The sequence below is a fragment of the Somniosus microcephalus genome, chromosome 15 (genome assembly GCF_052327205.1).
Source record: "Somniosus microcephalus isolate GS21.2 chromosome 15, FLI_Smic_1.0, whole genome shotgun sequence".
Classification (NCBI taxonomy): Eukaryota; Metazoa; Chordata; class Chondrichthyes; order Squaliformes; family Somniosidae; genus Somniosus; species Somniosus microcephalus.
The window spans coordinates 112,159,585-112,182,299 of NC_141001.1; the positions used below are offsets into that span (position 1 = coordinate 112,159,585).

General features: G+C 52.3%; 1 protein-coding gene across 1 annotated transcript in view; it reads left to right on the plus strand.

Annotated features, from left to right (window-relative positions):
- LOC147107159 (doublecortin domain-containing protein 1-like) overlaps nucleotides 1-22,715 on the plus strand; it is a 731,408-nt gene that overhangs the window by 546,605 nt on the left and 162,088 nt on the right. The window contains exons 22-23 of the mRNA XM_086008298.1: nucleotides 9,186-9,285; nucleotides 16,136-16,271. Of these exons, the coding sequence (XP_085864424.1) occupies nucleotides 9,186-9,285; nucleotides 16,136-16,271 (236 nt within the window). The remainder of the gene's footprint in view (nucleotides 1-9,185; nucleotides 9,286-16,135; nucleotides 16,272-22,715) is intronic.

Consider the following 22,715-nt stretch of genomic DNA (forward strand, 5'->3'; position numbering starts at 1 on the left):
CCACAGACTGGAGAATCAAGCCAAGCTCTCGACAGTCTCCCCTGCACTTTTCAATTCGATGATTTGGAGGGCGGTTGCCCACGGTCGACGCCCGTTTCTCGAGTTACTTTGGAGTATTTTGGGTTTTTTTCTTTCTTCTGGCTTCGACTTTCAATAACGTTGTCTGAGGTGCTGCCGAGTTGCAGGTAAGTTTATTTCTTACTCGTCGCCAGTATTATGTCCGTGTATAATTGAGACACAGACTGCAGGAGTTGATTATAACAAGTCTTTACTGAATGGAGACAACCTGGAAACTGAAAACTACAGAAGCCTGCTAGGGCCTTTTATACAGGGGTGGTCACTGCCGGTACTGCAGTCTGAGACCAGTTATTCCCTTAAAGGTACATACACAACACAACCCTCTGTGGTAAACCTGGGGATCTGATACCAGAGCCAGGCACCTCTGCATTACTTCACTGCTGATGATTAACCGGTCAGCCTGGTTTAATAATGGGACCCAAAGCAGCAGATGAGTCAGTGTGGACAGAGATTCTTCACACATTGCACCAGATAACCTACAGGAAGGTTGCAAGTGCTCTGCGTTGGTAGGCTATGTGATTTTAGCAAGTTAAACTCCAGCAATAGCCCCGAGTACACTTGGGGATTACTAAGCCTTATCTTTAGACTTAAGTAAGTGGGGCGTGTCCTTATGGGGTGAGGGGGGCGCTAAGAGGGTCTCACCTCCTGACTCCCCAAAGCCTTTCCACCATCTACAAGGCACAAGTAAGGAGTGTGATGGAATACTCTCCACTTGCCTGGATGAGTGCAGCTCCAACAACACTCAAGAAGCTCGACACCATCCAGGAGTCAATTACTGCTGTAAGGAGGGGTGATATCTTAGCAGGTTCCTCTAATGAGGCCATATGGGTAGAACTTAAAAACAAAAAGGGGGCAAGCACTTTGCTGGGAGTGTACTATAGGCCCCCAAACAGTTAGGGGGAGATAGAGGAACAGATATGTCGGCAAATCTCAGAGAAGTGTAGAAATAATAGGGTAATAATAGTAGGTGATTTCAATTTCCCCAATATTAACTGGGATAGAGTGTGAAAGGCTTAGAGGGTGCGGAATTCTTAAAGTGCATCCAGGAGAGCTTTTTGAGCCAGCATGTAGAAAGTCCTACAAGAGAGGGGGCGGTACTGGACCTAATTCTAGGGAATGTAGCCGGGCAAGTGGTAGAAGTGTCAGTAGGAGAGCATTTTGGTGACAGTGACCATAATTTGGTGAGATTTAAGGTAGTCATGGAAAAGAACAAAGATGGACCGGAAATAAAGGTTCTAAATTGGGGGAAGGCCAATTGTAATATGATAAGGCAGGATCTGTCCAAAGTGGACTGGAATCAGCTACTTGTAGGAAAATCCACATCAGAGCAGTGGGAGTCTTTCAGAAAGGAAATTGAGAGAGTACAACGCCAACATGTTCCCGTAACGGTCAAGGGACCAACAAGTCCAGGGAACCCTGGATGTCAAGAGATATACAAGAATGGATTAGGAAAAAAAGGGAGGCTTTTGGCAGATACAAAGGACTAAAAACAGTGGAAGCCCCAGAGGAGTATAGAAAGTGCAGGGGGGTACTTAAAAAAGAAATTAGGAGAGCGAAGAGGGGGCATGAAAAAACAGTGGCGGGCAAAATAAAGGAAAATCTCAAGGTGTTTTATAAGTATACTAAGGGCAAGAGGATAACCAGGGAAAGAGTATGGCTGATTAGGGACCAAGGTTGCAATCTGTGTGTAGAGCCGGAAGATGTAGGTGAGGTTTTAAATGAATATTTTGCATTTGTGTTCACTGGGTAAGGACGATGTAGGCATAGAAATTAGGCAGGGGAATTGTGATATAATTGAACAAATTAATATTGAGAGGGAGGAGGTACTAGCGGGCTTAAAAGTGGATAAATCCCTAGGCCCAGATGAGATGTATCCCAGGCTGCTGTGTGAGGCAAGGGAGGAGATTGCAGGGGCTCTGACACAAATTTTCAGAACCTCTCTGGCCACAGGGGAGGTGCCAGAGGACTGGAGGACAGCTAACGTAGTACCATTATTCAAGAAGGGTAGCAGGGATAAACCAGGAAAAATACAGGCCAGTGAGCCTAACATCAGTGGTAGGGAAATTATTGGAAAAAATTCAGAGGGACAGAATTAGTCTCCACTTGGAAAGGCAAGGATTAATCAAGGATAGTCAGCATGGCTTTGTCAGGGGGAGATCATGCCTAACCAAATTGATTTTTTCGAGGGCTGAGTAGGTGCGTGGATGAGGGTAGTGCAGTTGATGTAGTCTACATGGACTTCAGTAAGGCTTTTGACAAAGTCCCGCATGGGAGACTGGTCAAGAAGGTAAGAGCCCATGGGATCCAGGGCAATTTGGCACATTGGATCCAAAATTTGCTTAGTGGCAGGAGGCAGAGGGTGATGGTCGAAGGTTGTTTTTGTGACTGGAAGCCTGTGTCCAGTGGTGTACTGCAGCGATCGGTGCTGGGTCCTTTGCTGTTTGTAGTGTACATTAATGATTTAGATATGAATGTAGGAGGTATGATCAGTAAGTTTGCAGATGACACGAAAATTGGTGGAGTTGTAAATAGCGAGGTGGGAAGCCTCAGGCTGCAGGATGATATAGATGGGTTGGTTAGGTGGGCAGAACAGTGGCAAATGGAATTTAACCCTGAAAAGTGTGAGGTGATGCATTTTGGACGGACTAACAAGGCAAGGGAATAAACAATGAATGGTAGGACCCTAGGACTGACAGAGGATCAGATGGACCTTGGTGTGCATGTACATAGATCCCTGAAGGCAGCAGGACAGGTAGATAAGATAGTTAAAAAGGCATATGGGATACTTGCCTTCATTAGCCGAGGCATAGAATATAAGAGCAGGGAGGTTATGATGGAACTGTACAAAACGCTAGTTAGGCCACAGCTGGAATACTGTGTGCAGTTCTGGTCGCCACACTATAGGAAGGATGTGATTGCATTGGAGAGGGTGCAGAGGAGATTCACCAGGATGTTACCTGGGCTGGAGTGCTTCAGCTATGAAGAGAGACTGGACAAGCTGGGATTGTTTTCTTTAGAGCAGAGAAGGCTGAGGGGGGACCTGATTGAGGTGTACAAAATTATGAAGGGCATAGATAGGGTAGATAGAAAGGAACTTTTTCCCCTTAGTAGAGGGATCAATAACCAGGGGGCATAGTTTCAAGACAAGGGGCAGGAGGTTTAGAGGGGACTTGAGGAAAAACTTTTTCACCAGAGGGTGGTTGGAATCTGGAACTCACTGCCTGAAAGGGTGGTAGAGGCAGGAACCCTCACAACATTCAAGAACCATTTAGATGAGCACTTGAAATGCCATAGCATACAAGGCTATGGATGAAGTGCTGGAAAATGGGATTGGAATAGACAGGGCTTGATGGCTGGCGTGGACACGATGGGCCGAAGGGCCTCTTTCTGTGCTGTATAACTCTATGACTCTATGGTCTAGAAATTGGGTATAGCCCTGCTTGGGGCGTTAGAATTGGCGCTGCGCAAAGTTTATAGCCAGACGCAACTTATCGCCACCTCGCGTGATATTGGGTTGCAGCGCCCCTAAAGGTGATTGAGGCGCTAAATCAGGCGCTGCATGCTACTCATAAGGCGCTAACCCGGCGGCCCAACTCAATTTCGCGGCAGCGGGGCGCAGCGACGGTGCTGTCAATAATCACTTTCCCTGAGACACACTGGCGCCGGCCAGCTCTTAAAGTGGCAGGTCAATTGGCATCACCAGACACACTCACTGCCTTGTAGGCCTTCAAAGCGGTGGGAGCCTACCTGTGGCGCACCAGCCTAGCAAGACATGGAAAGGGTGAGGCAGAGGGCGGAACGCCTCACTGATGGGGCATTGGATGCTTTGGTTGGCGCAGTGGAATCAAGGCCAAGGAAGATGGTCGGAATGTGATTTATGTTTTGGACAGTCTCCCGGGTGTGAGAGTCAGTTATGTGTCAATGTATTAGTTTTGCTTTCTGTTGCCATAGCTTTCTCATGTTTGAAGGAACCACATTTTGTGTAATGAAACACTTTCTTCATTTACAATGACCATGCCTGCTATTTACATGCATCTTGCCCTTCACAGGCTTGGGGGTATCAGACCGGTTACATTTCTCTTCTTGGAATGGCAGCAAGCATTCCGTGAGAGGGGCCTAGAAGCTACTTCTGATCAGCCTCTGACGCGCAGCCTGAAAAGAGCCACTCGCATAGAAGTTTAGGCCAGCAGGCATCTTCTCAGCCACCGACAGAGATGTCCTGCACCTTATCTGAGGCTGCAGATCTGGCTGAAGCAGCTGGCACAGCTCAGTCACCACCTCCTTTCTAAATCGCAGCCTTCTGACACACCGCTCCTCCGGCATGTTCATGTAGGAAAACTGCTGTCGTAAAACCCTGCCAGCGTAAGGTCTGCTGTGGCGATGTCTGTTGGCCCTCCTCCGTCTGGCCATGCCCGCCCCCCTCTCCCAGCGTCTCAGTGCCCTTTCCAGATGATTCAGCAGCAGGACGTTCCCCTCCAATGCAGCCCCCATAATAAGTGCCCACAGGAAGGTTCCCCGTTGTCAAGGCTCACCAACAGCAAGGTGATGGTCAGAAGGCTGAAGATCGTCTGCCTGCGCTGGCTCAGTGGTCAAATGGCTCTCAGTGTGCAGCTCAGCAACTCTTTGTAGCTCTCGAGGAAGTTGTGCTCCAAAAATGGCTGCCGCTTTTAAACCACACCAGTCCCCTTTAAATAATGCTCCTCCAGCCCGAGAGCGACTTGGTAAGGTTCCAGCAAGCTGTCACTATTAGCGCCAGGCGGAACGGAGGCGGGCGCCACTCAATTTCCGGTCCGGGGCGCCAAAAAGGCGTTGCACACTGAAATGATGTCATGATCTGCCTGCGCCCGTGAGCAGGCACTAAGATTTAGCGCCGGCGCTAAAACCCACTCAATATAGCAAGAGGCGCTGGGTTCACTGCGCACGGGCGAAAATTGGCTAACGCCCCACTTCTCGGCCTCTTTAGGCGCTAATCGCTGGCGCAACCAACCGAATTTCTCCCCCTTTGACTCTATGACAAAGCAGCCCGCTTGATTGGCACCCCATCCACCACCTTAAACATTCGCTCCCTCCACCACTGGCATACCGTGGCTGCAGTGTGTACCATCTACAAGATGCACTGCAGCAACTCGCCAAGGCTTCTTCGGCAGCACCTCCCAAACCCGCGACCTCTTCCACCTAGAAGGACAAGGGCAGCAGGCACATGGGAACACCACCACCTCCAAGTTCCCCTTGAAGCCGCACACCATCTTGACTTAGAAATATATTGTGATCCTTCATCGTCGTTGGGTCAAAATCCTGGAACTCCCTCGCTAACAGCACTGTGGGAGTACCTTCACCACACGGACAGCAGCGGTTCAAGAAGGTGGCTCACCACCACCTTCTCAAGGGCAATTAGGGATGGGCAATAAATGCCGGCCATGCCAGCGACGCCCACATCCCATAAATGAATTTAAACAAAAGAATATGTGCTCTATCATGTCTGAACAGAAACTTGTATGCATTTTTCAGTAGCTTGTTTTGGAATCTCTTAAACATGGTGATGGGTTTCTGCGCATGTCAGATATCCAGCTGACTAAGAATTAGTGACTGTTGTTATGTAGGCAAAAGATAGCAGTCATTTTGCATCAGCACCCTTCACCAGTAATTTGAAAGATTGATCTGTTTTCAGTGATACTATTAGCAACTAGCATCAGTTGCACTTCCTATGTTGTAGCATGCCATGATGGAGTAAGGAACTGTGGGTTAAAGCATCACCTATATTCATTGCTTTGAATTCACGTCTGCCATAGATGCCTTCTCAGATTCACTGGTCATGCCTGTAGGTGGCCTATACACCTTACCTTTATGGAAGTTGACTCAAACTGTCCTGTATCTATGTGCATGGTAACATGACCTGGGCAGTAACAATGAGTTCCGCCTTATGACCTGACCAAATTATAATGAAGGCAAACCGAATTAACACTAGATGAGGTGAGTGTAGTGATCAATAGCATGTCATTCTATAGTGGACACTAGGTGGAGCCGTAGAGCTGTATATAGCTGTATGTATACAAGACTACACTACCCAGCTGTATAGATATTAAGACAACATTACCCATGAGGCACGAGGCTACCCACAAGGCAACAGTCAAGATGGATGCCTCTACAATATGCTGTACAAGTCCACATGTGCTCAATAAAGTAACTAGCAAAAGCTAGCTGTGTTCATAATAAGAATGTCTAGTTATTAATGAACATAACATGGTACCAGGGTGATGAAGATCTGCTGAAAATTGTGAAAAGCGACATGGAGAATTTGAAGCCACCAGAGCATTTGAATCTTGAGGGAAATGTCGACTACAACTGGCGGATTTTTAAACAACAATTCGAGCTCTACATTGCAGCCATCGGATTCGGTACGAAGCCAGACGCAAGGAAGATAGCGTTGCTGCTTACGGTTGCAGGCCCACAGGCGATAGAGGTATTTAATACATTTGTATTTAATCCAGCGGAGAACAGAGAAAAATTAGAAGATGTGCTAAAAAAATTTGATGCACATTGCTCTCCCAAAAAGAGTGAGACGTATGAAAGATACAACTTCTGTTCTCGGACACAGCAACAAAATGAGACTTTTGATAGCTTTATAACTGATCTGAAACTGAAAGCACAGACATGTAATTTCTCTGAGCTCAAAGCATCCATGATTCGTGACCAGATTGTGTTTGGTATTCATGATAAAAAAGTCAGGGAACGTCTGTTGGGAGAAACCGAACTAAATTTGGAAAATGCAGTGAAAATATGCCAAGCCAGCGAGCTAGCTCGAAAGCACGCGAAGACTTTCAGTGAAATCAATAATGATGCGATTGTAATGAGTGATAATGCTGCTGTCGGTGCTGTGTCCTACAAGGGGAAGAAACTTGGGCAGAACAGAAATGAAAAGCAATCGGAGGATGAAATTTTTAATGGTAAACGCTGTGGTTACAAACACCAGTTAAGACAATGCCCAGCGTTTGGAAAAATGTGCACAAAGTGTAATGGAAAGAATTACTTTGCCAAACAATGCTTTTCAGAAGTACAAACTAAGAAAGGGCAACGAGTTAATGTAATTGAGGACACTGATTTAAGTGAGACATTTTTTGTCGGAATGGTGTCATGTGATGATATCAAAAAAGATACAGAAAATGTGCAGCCCTCAGAAATGGACAATGCTGAACATAAAGTCAATGCAGTAAAAGTGGACAAATGGATGATCCCACTGCAGGTAAATGGAGCATTAGTTACCTTGAAACTAGACACTGGGGCAAAAGCAAACTTAATCAGTATGAGTGACATTAACAATATGAAAGAAAAGCCCAAAATACAGAAGAAGTCAGTACTACTGAAGAGCTATAATGGACAGAAAATAGATAGCTTAGGTGTATGCAGACTTAAAGTGACAGTCAAAGACAAAGTGCATCATCTCATGTTTTCTGTTGTGGCTGAAAGACTTGATTCGATATTAGGTGACAAATCTTGTGAAAACTTAGAACTGGTCAAGAGAGTCTACCGTATAAACTGTGCCATAAGCAGACCAGATGACTCAGGTGATGAAGCAGAGAGCCCATCAAGGATGAAACGGCCAAAGGGTATCCATGTCTTCAAAAAGCCTAGTTTCTCCAAGAAGAAAGAAAAAGACTTTAAGATCAAAGAGAAGCCAAAGGAAGAAAAGCACAAAGAGGAAAAACACAAGGAGAAAAAGTCCAAAGATATAACTGCAGCAGATGTTGTTAAGCAGTGGAAAGAGAAAAAGAAAAAGAAGAAGCCTGCACCAGAGCAGGAAGCAGTTCCGGTGGATACTCCTTCTTCCCTCAGGCCAATCTTTGGTGTTCCATTAGCCGAGGCTGCTGAGAGGACTATGCTGTATGATGGGATCCAGCTGCCAGCAGTTTTTCGAGAGTGCATTGACTACATTGAGAGTTATGGCATGAAGAGTGAAGGAAACACTGAAACCCTCTCCAAGCAAAGATCGCAAGGAGACCTCGATCTATACAAGAGCAGATTGATGACAATGCCGCAACTGCATCTTGTCATTCACCGCCAGAACAATCTCATGAAGACACATCAGACTTACCCGTGTTGAGAAGATCCACACGTGAAGTAAAAAAGCCTGATAGACTTAATCTTTGAGTACAATGTAAAGCTTTGAAAATGTGTTGACTGTTTTGAAAATGTTTATATTTATAGAGCACTAACAAAAGTGTTACTGATATTATCTTTATTGTTTTCTTGAAAGTTGATGGATATTGATTTTGTTAAACCTCAAAGAAAGGGGGATGTAGTGATGTCATTCTATAGTGGACACTAGGTGGAGCCGTAGAGCTGTATATAGCTGTATGTATACAAGACTACACTACCCAGCTGTATAGATATTAAGACTACATTACCCATGAGGCACGAGGCTACCCACAAGGCAACAGTCAAGATGGATGCCTCTACAAGATGCTGTACAAGTCCACATGTGCTCAATAAAGTAACTAGCAAAAGCTAGCTGTGTTCATAATAAGAATGTCTAGTTATTAATGAACATAACAGTGAGGTTTGGTTCGAATCATTAAACTGCTTTGTTCCACAACAAGGTGAGACGTATAGAGCCACAGGTATGATTGGAGATGCTTCCTTCAAGCTACAACTTATATTAGTATAATGATACGAAATAAGAACATAAAAATTAGGAGCAGGAGTAGACCATACGGCCTCTCGAGCCTGCTCCGCTATTCAATAAGATCATTCCTGATCTTCGACCTCTTCTCCACTTTCCCACCCGATCTCCATATCCGTCGATTCCCCTAGAGTCCAAAAATCTATCGATCTCAGCCTTGAATATACTCAACAAAATAAAGAACACTCCTGCATTCCCACATTGGTGGGTCAGTGATACTTCTGGCCATTGAGGTCAATGATACTTCTGGCCATTGAGGTCAGTGATACTTCTGGCCATTGAGGTCAATGATAAAGATCTCAGCACAAAATGGTGTAACTTTAGTTGAGGAATATGAGGACAGGAGTAGGCCATTCCTGTTAGCCACGTAATCAGTTTTACATTCTATATACTCTGTTGATTTATTGAGTTGATTGACTTCTTGCTGCAGGTGTACTTCAATGTTGGGACTGCCTTTTGCAGCCCGCAGGCTGTTTGATGAAACCGGAAAGGAGCAGACTCTTCTGAAAGATCTCCGGAGGGATCAGTTGGTGAGTTTGACCACCCAAGAGCGCATAGGAACATAGGAACAGGAGTAGGCCATTCAGCCCCTCGAGCCTGCTCCACCATTCAATCAGATCTCAGTCTTGAAATTGTCCTACCATCCACAGCCTTTTGGGGGAGAGAGTTCCAGATTTCCACTATCCTTTGTGTGAAAAAGTGCTTCCTGATTTCCCTCCTAAATGGCCTGGCTCTAATTTTAAGATTATTGTCCCCTCGTTCTTGATTCGTGCACCAGAGGAAATAGTTTCTCTGTATCTACCCCATCGAATCTTTTTAACATTTTAAGCACCTCGATCAGATTACCTCTCAACCTTCTATACCCAAGGGAATACAAGGCTATGCCACCTGGCCTCTTAATTTAACCCTCTAAGCCCCGGTATAATTCTGGTGAATCTGCGCTGCACCCTCTCCAAGGCCAGCGTATCCTTCCTGCCCAGAACTGAACGTAGTCCTCCAGATGGGGTCTGACCAAGGCTCTATACAACTGAAGCATCACTTCCTCCCCTTTGTATACCCGCTCCCCTTGAGGTAAAGGCCAACATTCCGTCAGCCTTTTGATTACTTTATGTGGATAGAAAACAGCATTCAAAAATAGGCTGACGCAACTGCATTCAATCACCGTTGAGTGTGTTTGAAACCGCAACCACACTTAGAATAAACATTAACACCCAATATTTAAAAGGACGCGACCGCTGCCGACGAAATAAAGCAGTTGTGCCGCGCAGTTCCAGTGGTTTTTTTCTGGTTGTTCTTGTCGGGCTTCCCACAGATTGGTGAGAGAGAAAGGAGGGGGGCGAGGAGGGGAGTGGGGGAAAAAGCGATCGCTGCTGCCGAACTGAGCCGCGCCAGGAGAAGAAAATAACAATTAAAAGTTGAATTGGTGTTTCTATCGGCTTATGAAAATTAACATTTATGCACCGAATGCTTTGGCACAGCTTGCGGTTAGTCGACGGCAGTCACTCTGTATGTAAAAAAGGGAACTCTCAACAGGACCTATAGAAATTGCAACTGCCAAACATCAGCTGTTTCAGAAAACCACAAAGGTTCATTTAATTCTCATCATCTTAGATGGTGTCGGGGCCAGCTAATGATCGCATTTTGTGCGATTGCCCCTTGTACGATTTAAATTTGAATATAGATAGCCAGCGAAACACAGACAATGGGCAAAATAGAATTTGCGGTGGGCAATTATCAGCGAACTGACAGCGTTTGCCGTTATTACCACTTTGAAACTGAACGCAACTTCAGGACGTAGCCCGCGTGTAAAGGCGGAAATCCCAACATTGCGGTCAGTCATTCACTGCTCCAACACTAGCTGCGCTGTGGCCCCCGCCCCCTCACAGCCGGCAATCAGTGTAATCAGGGAAATCAGTGAAACTGACGAAAACTTGGGCTTTTCCACGGTAATATCGCTGTTAAATACCCCGTTAAATGATAGGCCTTGTTGCATTAGCTGTAACTGGGGTTTTAACAGCGTATTGACTGCTAAACAAATGTTACGGCCCTGAAAAACCAGAGTGTCAAATTTTTCCATTGTGCTAAAATTTACAATTCTTAAGTAACTTAAAAAAAATTATATTTTTTTAAAGTTTGTTTGTATTTATTTCAGGTTTACCTTATCCCATGTGAGAGCCCCAATCTTTGTTTTGCTCACTGCAACATTTATTAAAAAGTCAGGATAAAAGCAGGTTCTCATTTCCTGCTTCCCTGGCTGTGAGAATTCTGCAATGTGATTGGTTGCTTAGACAGCTTGTTGACGTCACAGCAGGGATTCCCCATTATATTGCACTGAAATCACTTACACATCAAAAAAAGGCAAACTTATCGCCGCAGAGGTCGTGGGATCTCTGTGGGCAGCTTTCTTCGGGGCCAGTGGCAAACGTCTTTGCTTCGCCGCTGACCGCAAATCCCAAACCATTATTTACTAATGAACAAAATAGCATCACATAGACAATAGTGTCTGACATGAATCAGTCATTCGTGAAAGAAAGACTTATGAAATAATACTGAGCGGCCTACGGGTGGCACTGTCCAGGGAGAGTGTAAATGCTCGGGCACAGGCCCAGCTTGCGCAGGACATTCTTAACAGGAACCAGTGAAGGACACAACTAGACCTCCATGTTGTAAAACAGTTGATTAAAGCTTTGTTTAACGCTTAGACCAAGTGCCTAGTAGTTTTCGTACGTCAGTGTCCATATTTTTTTTTAGTTATATTTATTTTACCGTTAAAGTATTATCTTGCCTCATACTTGCTATGACTCACAAAGATAAGAAAAAAGAAAAGGAAGAACCTTTTTATATACCACCTTTCACGACCTCAGGTCGTCCCACAGCACTTTACAGCCAATGAAGTACTTTAGAAGTGTAGTCACTGTTGTAATGTAGGAAACGCAGCAGCCAATTTGTGCACAACAAGGTTCCACAAACAGAAATGAGATAATGGCCAGAAAATCTGTTTTAGTGATGTTGGTTGAGGGATAAATATTGGCCCCAGGACACCGGGGATAACTCCCCTGCTTTTCGTTAAGTACCACAGGATCTTTTACATCCATCTGAGAGGGCAGGCGGGGCCTCGGTTTAACATCTCATCCGAAACACGGCACCTCCGACAGTGTAGTTAATGGAAGGAAAGCTGGGTGGATTCTCTTCCAGGCGTGTGTTCCGACCCGCACGATTGTCCTATAACCGTTGCACCCAGGTGGTCCGCGCATCTGGAGGCAGTCCCAGAAATGAGATAATGGCCAGAAAATCTGTTGTAGTGATGTTGGTTGAGGGTAAATATTGGCCAGGACAGCAGAGAGAACTCCCCTGTTCTTCTTCGAATAGTGTCATGGGGTCTTTTATGCCCACCTGAGAGGGCAAAAAGTTTCCTCGGCTTAACGTCTCATCTGAAAATTGGCAGCTCCGATGGTGCAACTCCTCCTCAGTATTGCACTGTAGGTTGTAAGTTCAAACCCTACTGCAGAACTTAAACACATACTAATACCGCTGCAGTACTGAAGGCGAGCTGCATTGTCTGAGGTGCCGTCTTGGGGATGAATCGTTAAACTGAGGCCCTGTCTGTCTTCCCAGGTAGATGTAAAAGAACCCAAGAGCCTATTGGAAGAAGAGTAGTGAGTTCTCCTGGTGTCACGGCCAACATTCCTCCCGCCGTAGAAAACAGATTAACTAGTCATTCACTAATTTGCCGTTCGGGATCGTGCTGCGAACAGATTGGCTGTCACATTTGCTTACTAAACATCAGTGACTGCACTCTAAATGTAATTGGCTTTAAAGTACTTTAGGATTTCTGAGGATGTGATTAGGTTCAATATAAATGTGATATCTTTCAATCGTATCTTTAGAGATATGGCTATACGGGCCAAAAATCCATGTTTAAGTGCCGTGATGTGCCTGCTTGAGACCTTTACCACTGACCATGCTGGAATCTGTGGGTTGCGGGAGGTCTAATAAATTAAATGCTATTTGCGGGTGCCTACATCACTAGGAGTTCATGTAGGGGTCCCAAAGGCCACAAGTTGCTGGTTATGAGGGGGGCGTTGGGTTTCCCCCTCTCAAGAACTTTGAATGTCCCCCCAAGCAGCCTCCTTCACAATTAAATATATATATTTTTTTTAGTTCCTTTTTGTATTTAAGGGTCCAGGCCATGATCCTGGTCTGGGTCGCCAGGTTGGGGCCCACGTAGGCTATTCGACAGCCTTAATACGTAAGGTTGGGAACATGAGAAATCTTGACCTTGGGAGCCCTGAGCCCTGACCCCTGACCCCTTACCCTATCATATAGCCTTGTAAGGGGTTGACAATCAGACGGGTTCTATATCGGGTGGGAAATCTGCTCCGCTACTTCACTGCCCAAGCGGTGAGGGTGAAACTTACCCCCTAACATTGCTTTGGTCTAAATCACTAATAACATCTTCTCCGACTGTAACTACGTCCTTCTCTACATATTTTGATCTCCCCATTGCTTTTGAGACTGTTGGATCACTCTATCCCCCTCCAACAGGGCTTGCTCTTCACTGGCTCCATTCATTCTTGTCCCAAAGTTAATGGGCGCGATCTTGCCAGCCCTGGGGAGGCGAGAATGGAGGTGAGACTGCCGGGAAAATGGCAGAATCTGGGGGCGGGTGCCCATCCCACCCCCAACCCGCCTCCGTGCCATCTTCCCAGGAGGCGGGTAGCGACCCACGTCGGGTCCCGTCTCCTGGAGGCGGGAAGGGGACTACAGCCACTTAACTGCTGGTTAACAGGTAGTTAACAGGCAGTTAAGAGGATTATCCCCATTTTTCCAACAGAGGCGCGGGCTTTCTGACGTCGGGAAACCCCACCAGGGTCAGCGAGGTGAGCAGTGGGTCTGCGGGGGTCAGAGGGGTGCAAAAGTGCGCTGTGAAGGTAAGTGATGGGTGCAAGTGTGGAGAGGTAAGTGTGAGGTGAGTGGAAAGTGATAGAAAATGTTTACTTGCCTTTGTTTCTTCCTGCAGCCTTCAGCAGTTGGGGATGCGGAGAGTCTCGCATCTTACCGGCAGAGATGACAGATGGCTGCCGCATTCTCCGATGCAACAACCATCTAATTTCTGCTAAAGAAAGAGGTTTGATGAGTCTTGAATACAAGGACTCATCAAACAACATAGAATGTCAGTGTTGGACAGCTTCACAGAGCCGTCAAACAATGACAATTCATCTGTCAAAAATTTTTGACAGGTGAAACGTCAGACACTGACATTCTCTGTAACCGGCTTCCCCTTAATTGGCCTGCTGAGCCCGCTGGGCGGGTTTAACAAGGTCAATCAAGGGAAAATAGCGTGGGTTGGCCATAAGTCGATGGAGGCGGGACAACGACCCGACAAGCAGCAGTCCCGCCTCCAACGCGCCCCCATTGGCAAAATCGCCCCCAATGTTACAGTTGAACCCTGATAATTCGAAGTCACTTAATTCAAGTTATTGGATCATTCGAATTGCACTAAAAAGCCTCGAGTGCCATTTTATTCCACTTGCTTAATTTGAATTATTGGATAATTCACATGTTTTTAGAAGCAAAGGTGACTTTCAAAGATCAGGAATAGACTGTACTTATGTTTCAATGCTTTCACCTCCTTTGCCCCACAGGTGCCATGACTATACCCCGGGGCTTGATCCTTGGCCCCTCTTCATCATCGTCTTTTGTGGCCCATTGGTGACATTATCTGCAACTTTGGCATGGTGCTTAATCCTGAGCTGAGTTTTCTCCTCTAGATCCACTTTACCGCCTTCTTCCACCTTCGAATCATCATCTGGCTCCCACTTCTAGCCTTGCTCTTACCCCTTCCCTATTGCTGCTGGGACTATAATCTATCCCTTTATTACTTTGATTTCTAATGCTTTCCTAGCCAGCTTCCTTACTTCCACCCTTCACGGTGTCAGCCATGTTTCAGTGGGCAGCACTCTCGCCTCTGAGACAGAAGATCGTGGCTTCAAGTCCCACTCCAGAGACTTGAGCACAATATCCAGGCTGACACACCCAGTGAAGTACTGAGAGAGTGCAGCACAGTTGGAGGAGCCGTCTTTCAGATGAGATGTTGAACCGAGGCTCCGTCTGCTCTCTCAGGTGGACGTAAAAGATCCCATGGCACTATTTTGAAGAAGAGCAGGGGAGGTCTCCCCTCAACATTACTAAAATAGATTATCTGGTCATTATCACAGCGCTGTTTGTGGGAGCTTGCTGTGCATAAAATTGTCTGCTACGTTTCTTACATTACAACAGTGACTACACTTCAAAAAGTACTTCATTGGCTGTACAACACTTTGAGATGCCTTGAGTTTGTGGTAGGCGCTATATAAATGCAATTCTGTCTGTCTAAATTGCAGAATGCTGCTGCCTGCTTCCTTACCTGCTCAAAGCCCTGCCCTTCCATCACTCTGATTCTGGCCAGGCGCCACTTCCTACCTGTTCCCACCTCCCCTGTCAACTTCAAAATCCTTGCCTTTACCTCCCAGTGTTTCCAAGGCCCATCCTACCTCAGTAACTTCCATCAGCGCTGTGTACCCGCTCACACCCTCTGACACGGCTGTGCTCCTTGTTTCCCCTCTTCTACTCCCCACCATCAGTGGCCACTCTTTCTGGTGAAGGGAATAAAGGGATATAGGGTGGGATGGGGGGAGAGGGGTTGGCTGGGTGGGATGAGGTCATTAGAGTGGGAGGAGGCTCGTGCGGAGTACAAACACCGGCAAAGACCAGTTGGGCCGAATGGCCTGTTTCTGTGCTGTAGAACCTAAAGAATGTGCCATCCTCTAGAACTCACTTTCCAAAACCCTTTACCTCACCTGCTCCCTTCTTGATTTCAAAAGCACCGCCTGCCCCCCGTAATTCCACTTCATTCTTTGTGGTAAACCACTGTTATACCTGTCTGTATGTGTATGTGTATTCCACTAGGTACAGGTCTGGACATGCCTCGGCTGACTCCTCCCACTATTCCAGGTATATAAGTGACTACCTCCCAGTCCCTTAGTATTCTGAACGGGTCGACCACTCGAGACTAGACCTTCATTCTTTAGTTAATGAAAGCCTGGTTGTTACTCGCTTAACCTCAGTCTTTTGAGTAATTGATGGCGCATCATTCTTCACATAGCCAAGTGTTCTGAGATGTCTTTCTGACATTAGCAATGCTATATAAATTCAAATATGTTTCATTGGAGCCTCCTATGTTCATAAAGAAAGTGCCAAAAGTAAGGGAGCATCACAGTCCCAGACATGTATGGTTTTTGGTCAGTTGGCAATAGAAGTAATTTTATTTCCTCACGAGTGGCAAATTTTGAACAGAATTTAGTTTCATCCAATGTTTTAACTGAGCCTGTTATCTTTCAGGTGTACGTTTCCTGTGGAGAGGCGTGGGTCGATCCTAAACTAATCTCGGTGGAGCAGAAGAAACGTCTCCGTCTTCACAGCCTGGCATCTGATGCCACTTTGATCCGCAGTTATTGTGCCATGCGTAACCCGGAAGGTATAATCAATGGCCTAGAAATTTGGCAGCGCAGCACCCGTTGTTCGGGCATTAAACGGTCACCTAAGCCTCAAATATGGTGGGCAGGACCTGACCTTCAAAGAGAACGGGCCGCTGCCCCATCACCTCCTCTCAATGGACACCACCCCGATCACCACCCTGATCACCACCGACCCCCCCCCCGATCACCACCGACCCCCCGATCACCACCGACCCCACCCTGATCACCACCGACCCTCCCCTGATCACCACTGACACCCCTGATCACCACCGACCCCCCCCTGATCACCACCGAACCTCCCCTGATCACCACCGACCCTCCCCTGATCACCACTGACACCCCTGATCACCACCGACCCCGCCCTGATCACCACTGACACCCCTGATCACCACCGACCCTCCTGATCACCACCGACCCCCCCTGATCACCACCTACCCCCCTGATCACCACCGACCCCCCTGATCACCACCGACCCCCCCGATCACCACCGACCCCACCCTGATCACCACTGACACCCCTGATCACCACCGACCCCCCGATCACCACCGACCCCCCCTGATCACCACCGACCCCACCCTGATCACCACCGACCCCCCCTGATCACCACCGACCCCCCCGATCACCACCGACCCCCCGATCACCACCGACCCCCCCTGATCACCACCGACCCCACCTTGATCACCACCGACCCCCCCTGATCACCACTGACCCCCCCGATCACCACTGACCCCCCGATCACCACCAACCCCCCCGATCACCACCGACCCCCCCCTGATCGCCACCGACCCTCCCCTGATCACCACTGACACCCCTGATCACCACCGACTCCCCCCTGATCACCACCGACCCTCCCCTGATCACCACTGACACCCCTGATCACCACCGACCCCCCCTGATCACCACCGACCCCCCCGATCACCACCGACCCCCCCCGATCACCACCGACCCCCCCGATCACCACTGACCCCCCCGATCACCACCAACCCCCCTCGATCACCACCGACCCCACCCTGATCACCACCGACCCCCCTGATCACCACCGACCCCACCCTGATCACCACCAACCCCCCTCGATCACCACCGACCCCACCCTGATCACCACCGCCCCCCCGATCCCCACCAACCCCACCCTGATCACCACTGACACCCCTGATCACCACCGACCCCCCCTGATCACCACCGACCCCCCCGATCACCACTGACCCCCCCGATCACCACCGACCCCCCCCGATCACCACCGACCCCCCGATCACCACTGACCCCCCCGATCACCACTGACCCCCCCGATCACCACCGACCCCCCGATCACCACCGACCCCACCCTGATCACCACTGACACCCCTGATCACCACCGACCCCCCGATCACCACCGACCCCCCCTGATCACCACCGACCCCCCCGATCACCACCGACCCCCCGATCACCACTGACCCCCCCGATCACCACTGACGCCCCGATCACCACCAACCCCCCCCGATCACCACCGACCCCCCCCTGATCACCACCGACCCTCCCCTGATCACCAATGACACCCCTGATCACCACCGACTCCCCCCTGATCACCACTGACACCCCTGATCACCACCGACCCCCCCTGATCACCACCGACCCTCCCCTGATCACCACTGACACCCCTGATCACCACCGACCCCCCCTGATCACCACCGGCCCCCCCGATCACCACCGACCCCCCCGATCACCACCGACCCCCCCCGATCACCACTGACCCCCCTGATCACCACCAACCCCACCCTGATCACCACTGACCACCCCGATCACCACCGACCCCACCCTGATCACCACTGACGCCCCCGATCACCACCGACCCCCCCGATCACCACCGACCCCCTCTGATCACCACCGACCTCACCCTGATCACCACCGACCCCCCCCTGATCACCACCGAACCCCCGATCACCACCGACCCCACCCTGATCACCACCGACCCCCCCGATCACCACCGACCCCCTCTGATCACCACCGACCTCACCCTGATCACCACCGACCCCCCCCCTGATCACCACCGAACCCCCGATCACCACCGACCCCACCCTGATCACCACCGACCCCCTCTGATCACCACTAAACCCCCAATCACCACCGACCCCCCCCGATCACCACCGACCCCACCCTGATCACCACCGACCCCCTCGATCACCACCGACCCCCTCTGATCACCACTAAACCCCCGATCACCACCGACCCCCCTGATCACCACCGACCTCACCCTGATCACCACCGACCCCCCCCTGATCACCACACCGAACCCCCGATCACCACCGACCCCCCCCGATCACCACCGACCCCACCCTGATCACCACCGACCTCCCGCGACCAACCCCAGCCCCACCCCGATCACCACCGACTCCACCCTGATCACCACCGACCCCCCCGATCACCACCGACCCCCCTCTGATCACCACTAAACCCCCGATCACCACCGACCCCCCTGATCACCACCGACCTCACCCTGATCACCACCGACCCCCCCCGATCACTACCGAACCCCCGATCACCACCGACCCCCCCCGATCACCACCGACCCCACCCTGATCACCACCGACCCCCCCCCGATCACTACCGAACCCCCGATCACCACCGACCCCCCCCGATCACCACCGACCTCACCCTGATCACCACCGACCCCCCCCCGATCACCACCGACCTCACCCTGATCACCACCGACCCCCCCCGATCACCACCGAACCCCCGATCACCACCGACCCCACCCTGATCACCACCGACCCCCCCCCGATCACCACCGACCCCACCCTGATCACCACCGACCCCCCCCGATCACCACCGACCCCACCCTGATCACCACCCGACACCCCCGATCACCACCGGCCCCCACCCTGATCACCACCGACCCCCCCGATCACCACCGACCCCACCCTGATCACCACCGACCCCCCCGATCACCACCGACCCCACCCCGATCACCACCGACCCCCCCTGATCACCACCGACCCCACCCTGATCACCCACCGACCCCCCCTGATCACCACCGACCCCCCGATCACCACTGACCCCCCCGATCACCACTGACCCCCCGATCACCACCAACCCCCCCCGATGACCACCGACCCCCCCCTGATCACCACCGACCCTCCCCTGATCACCACTGACACCCCTGATCACCACCGACTCCCCCCTGATCACCACTGACACCCCTGATCACCACCGACCCCCCCCTGATCACCACCGACCCTCCCCTGATCACCACTGACACCCCTGATCACCACCGACCCCCCCTGATCACCACCGACCCCCCCGATCACCACCGACCCCCCCGATCACACCACCGACCCCCCCGATCACCACTGACCCCCCGATCACCACCCAACCCCCCCCCGATCAGCACCGACCCCCCCCTGATCACCACCGACCCTCCCCTGATCACCACTGACACCCCTGATCACCACCGACTCCCCCCTGATCACCACTGACACCCCTGATCACCACCGACCCTCCCCTGATCACCACCGACCCTCCCCTGATCACCACTGACACCCATGATCACCACCGACACCCCCTGATCACCACCGACCCCCCCGATCACCACCGACCCCCCCCCGATCACCACCGACCCCCCCCGATCACCACCGACCCCCCCCGATCACCACTGACCCCCCGATCACCACCAACCCCCCCCGATCACCACCGACCCCCCCGATCACCACCGCCCCCCCCGATCACCACCAACCCCCCCCCGATCACCACCGACCCCCCCCCGATCACCACCGACCCCCCCCGATCACCACTGACCCCCCCTGATCACCACCGACCCCCCGATCACCACCAACCCCCCCCGATCACCACCGACCACCCCCAGACCACCACCGACCCCCCCCGATCACCACCGACCCCCCCGATCACCACCGACCCCACCCTGATCACCACTGACCCCCCCGATCACCACCGACCCCCCCGATCACCACCGACCCCCTCTGATCACCACCGAACCCCCGATCATCACCGACCCCACCCTGATCACCACCGAACCCCCGATCATCACCGACCCCACCCTGATCACCACCGACCCCCCCGATCACCACCGACCCCCTCTGATCACCACTAAACCCCCGATCACCACCGACCCCCCCCGATCACCACCGACCCCACCCTGATCACCACCGACCCCCCCGACCAACCCCAGCCCCACCCCGATCACCACCGACCTCACCCTGATCACCACCGACCCCCCCCCTGATCACCACCGAACCCCCGATCACCACCGACCCCCCCGGATCACCACCGACCCCACCCTGATCACCACCGACCCCCCCGATCACCACCGACCCCACCCTGATCACCACCGACCCCCCCGATCACCACCGACCCCACCCCGATCACCACCGACCCCACCCTGATCACCACCGACCCCCCCCGATCACCACCGACCCCACCCCTGATCACCACCGACCCCACCCTGATCACCACCGACCCCCCCCGATCACCACCGACCCCACCCCGATCACCACCGACCCCCCCCTGATCACCACCGACACCACCCTGATCACCACCGACCCCCCCTGATCACCACTGACCCCCCCCGATCACCACCGACCCCCCGATCACCACTGACCCCCCCGATCACCACTGACCCCCCGATCACCACCGACCCCCCCCTGATCACCACCGACCCTCCCCTGATCACCACTGACACCCCTGATCACCACCGACTCCCCCCTGATCACCACTGACACCCCTGATCACCACTGACCCCCCCTGATCACCACCGAGCCTCCCCTGATCACCACTGACACCCCTGATCACCACCGACCCCCCCTGATCACCACCGACCCCCCCGATCACCACCGACCCCCCCGATCACCACCGACCCCCCCGATCACCACCGACCCCCTCTGATCACCACCGACCCCCCCGATCACCCCCCACCCCCCCCCGATCACCACCGACCCCCCCCGATCACCACCGACCCCACCCTGATCCACCGACCCCACCCTGATCACCACCGCCCCCCCGATCACCACCAACCCCCCCCGATCACCACCGACCCCCCAGATCACCACCGACCCCCCCGATCACCACTGACCCCCCTGATCACCACCGACCCCCCTGATCACCACCGACCCCCCCTGATCACCACTGACCACCCCCAGACCACCACCGACCTCCCCGATCACCACCGACCCCCCCGATCACCACCGACCCCCCCGATCACCACCGACCCCCCGATCACCACCGACCCCCCCTGATCACCACCGACCCCACCCTGATCACCACCGACCCCCCCTGATCACCACTGACCCCCCCGATCACCACTGACCCCCCGATCACCACCAACCCCCCCCGATCACCACCGACCCCCCCCTGATCACCACCGACTCCCCCCTGATCACCACTGACACCCCTGATCACCACCGACCCCCCCTGATCACCACCGACCCTCCCCTGATCACCACTGACACCCCTGATCACCACCGACCCCCCCTGATCACCACCGACCCCCCCGATCACCACCGACCCCCCCGATCACCACCGACCCCCCCGATCACCACTGACCCCCCGATCACCACCAACCCCCCCCGATCACCACCGACCCCACCCTGATCACCACCGCCCCCCCGATCACCACCAACCCCACCCTGATCACCACTGACATCCCTGATCACCACCGACCCCCCCTGATCACCACCGACCCCCCCGATCACCACTGACCCCCCCGATCACCACCGACCCCCCCGATCACCACCGACCCCCCGATCACCACTGACCCCCCCGATCACCACTGACCCCCCCGATCACCACCGACCCCACCCTGATCACCACTGACACCCCTGATCACCACCGACCCCCCGATCACCACCGACCCCCGCTGATCACCACCGACCACCCCGATCACCACCGACCCCCCGATCACCACTGACCCCCCCGATCACCACTGACCCCCCGATCACCACCAACCCCCCCGATCACCACCGACCCCCCCTGATCACCACCGACCCTCCCCTGATCACCACTGACACCCCTGATCACCACCGACTCCCCCCTGATCACCACTGACACCCCTGATCACCACCGACCCCCCTGATCAACACCGACCCTCCCCTGATCACCACTGACACCCCTGATCACCACCGACCCCCCCTGATCACCACCGGCCCCCCCGATCACCACCGACCCCCCCGATCACCACCGACCCCCCCGATAACCACTGACCCACCGATCACCACCAACCCCCCCGATCACCACCGACCCCCCCGATCACCACCGCCCCCCCGATCACCACCAACCCCACCCTGATCACCACCGACCCCCCTGATCACCACCGACCCCCCCCGATCACCACCGACCCCCCCGATCACCACCGACCCCCCCCGATCACCACTGACCCCCCTGATCACCACCAACCCCACCCTGATCACCACTGACCACCCCCAGACCACCACCGACCCCCCCGATCACCACCGACCCCA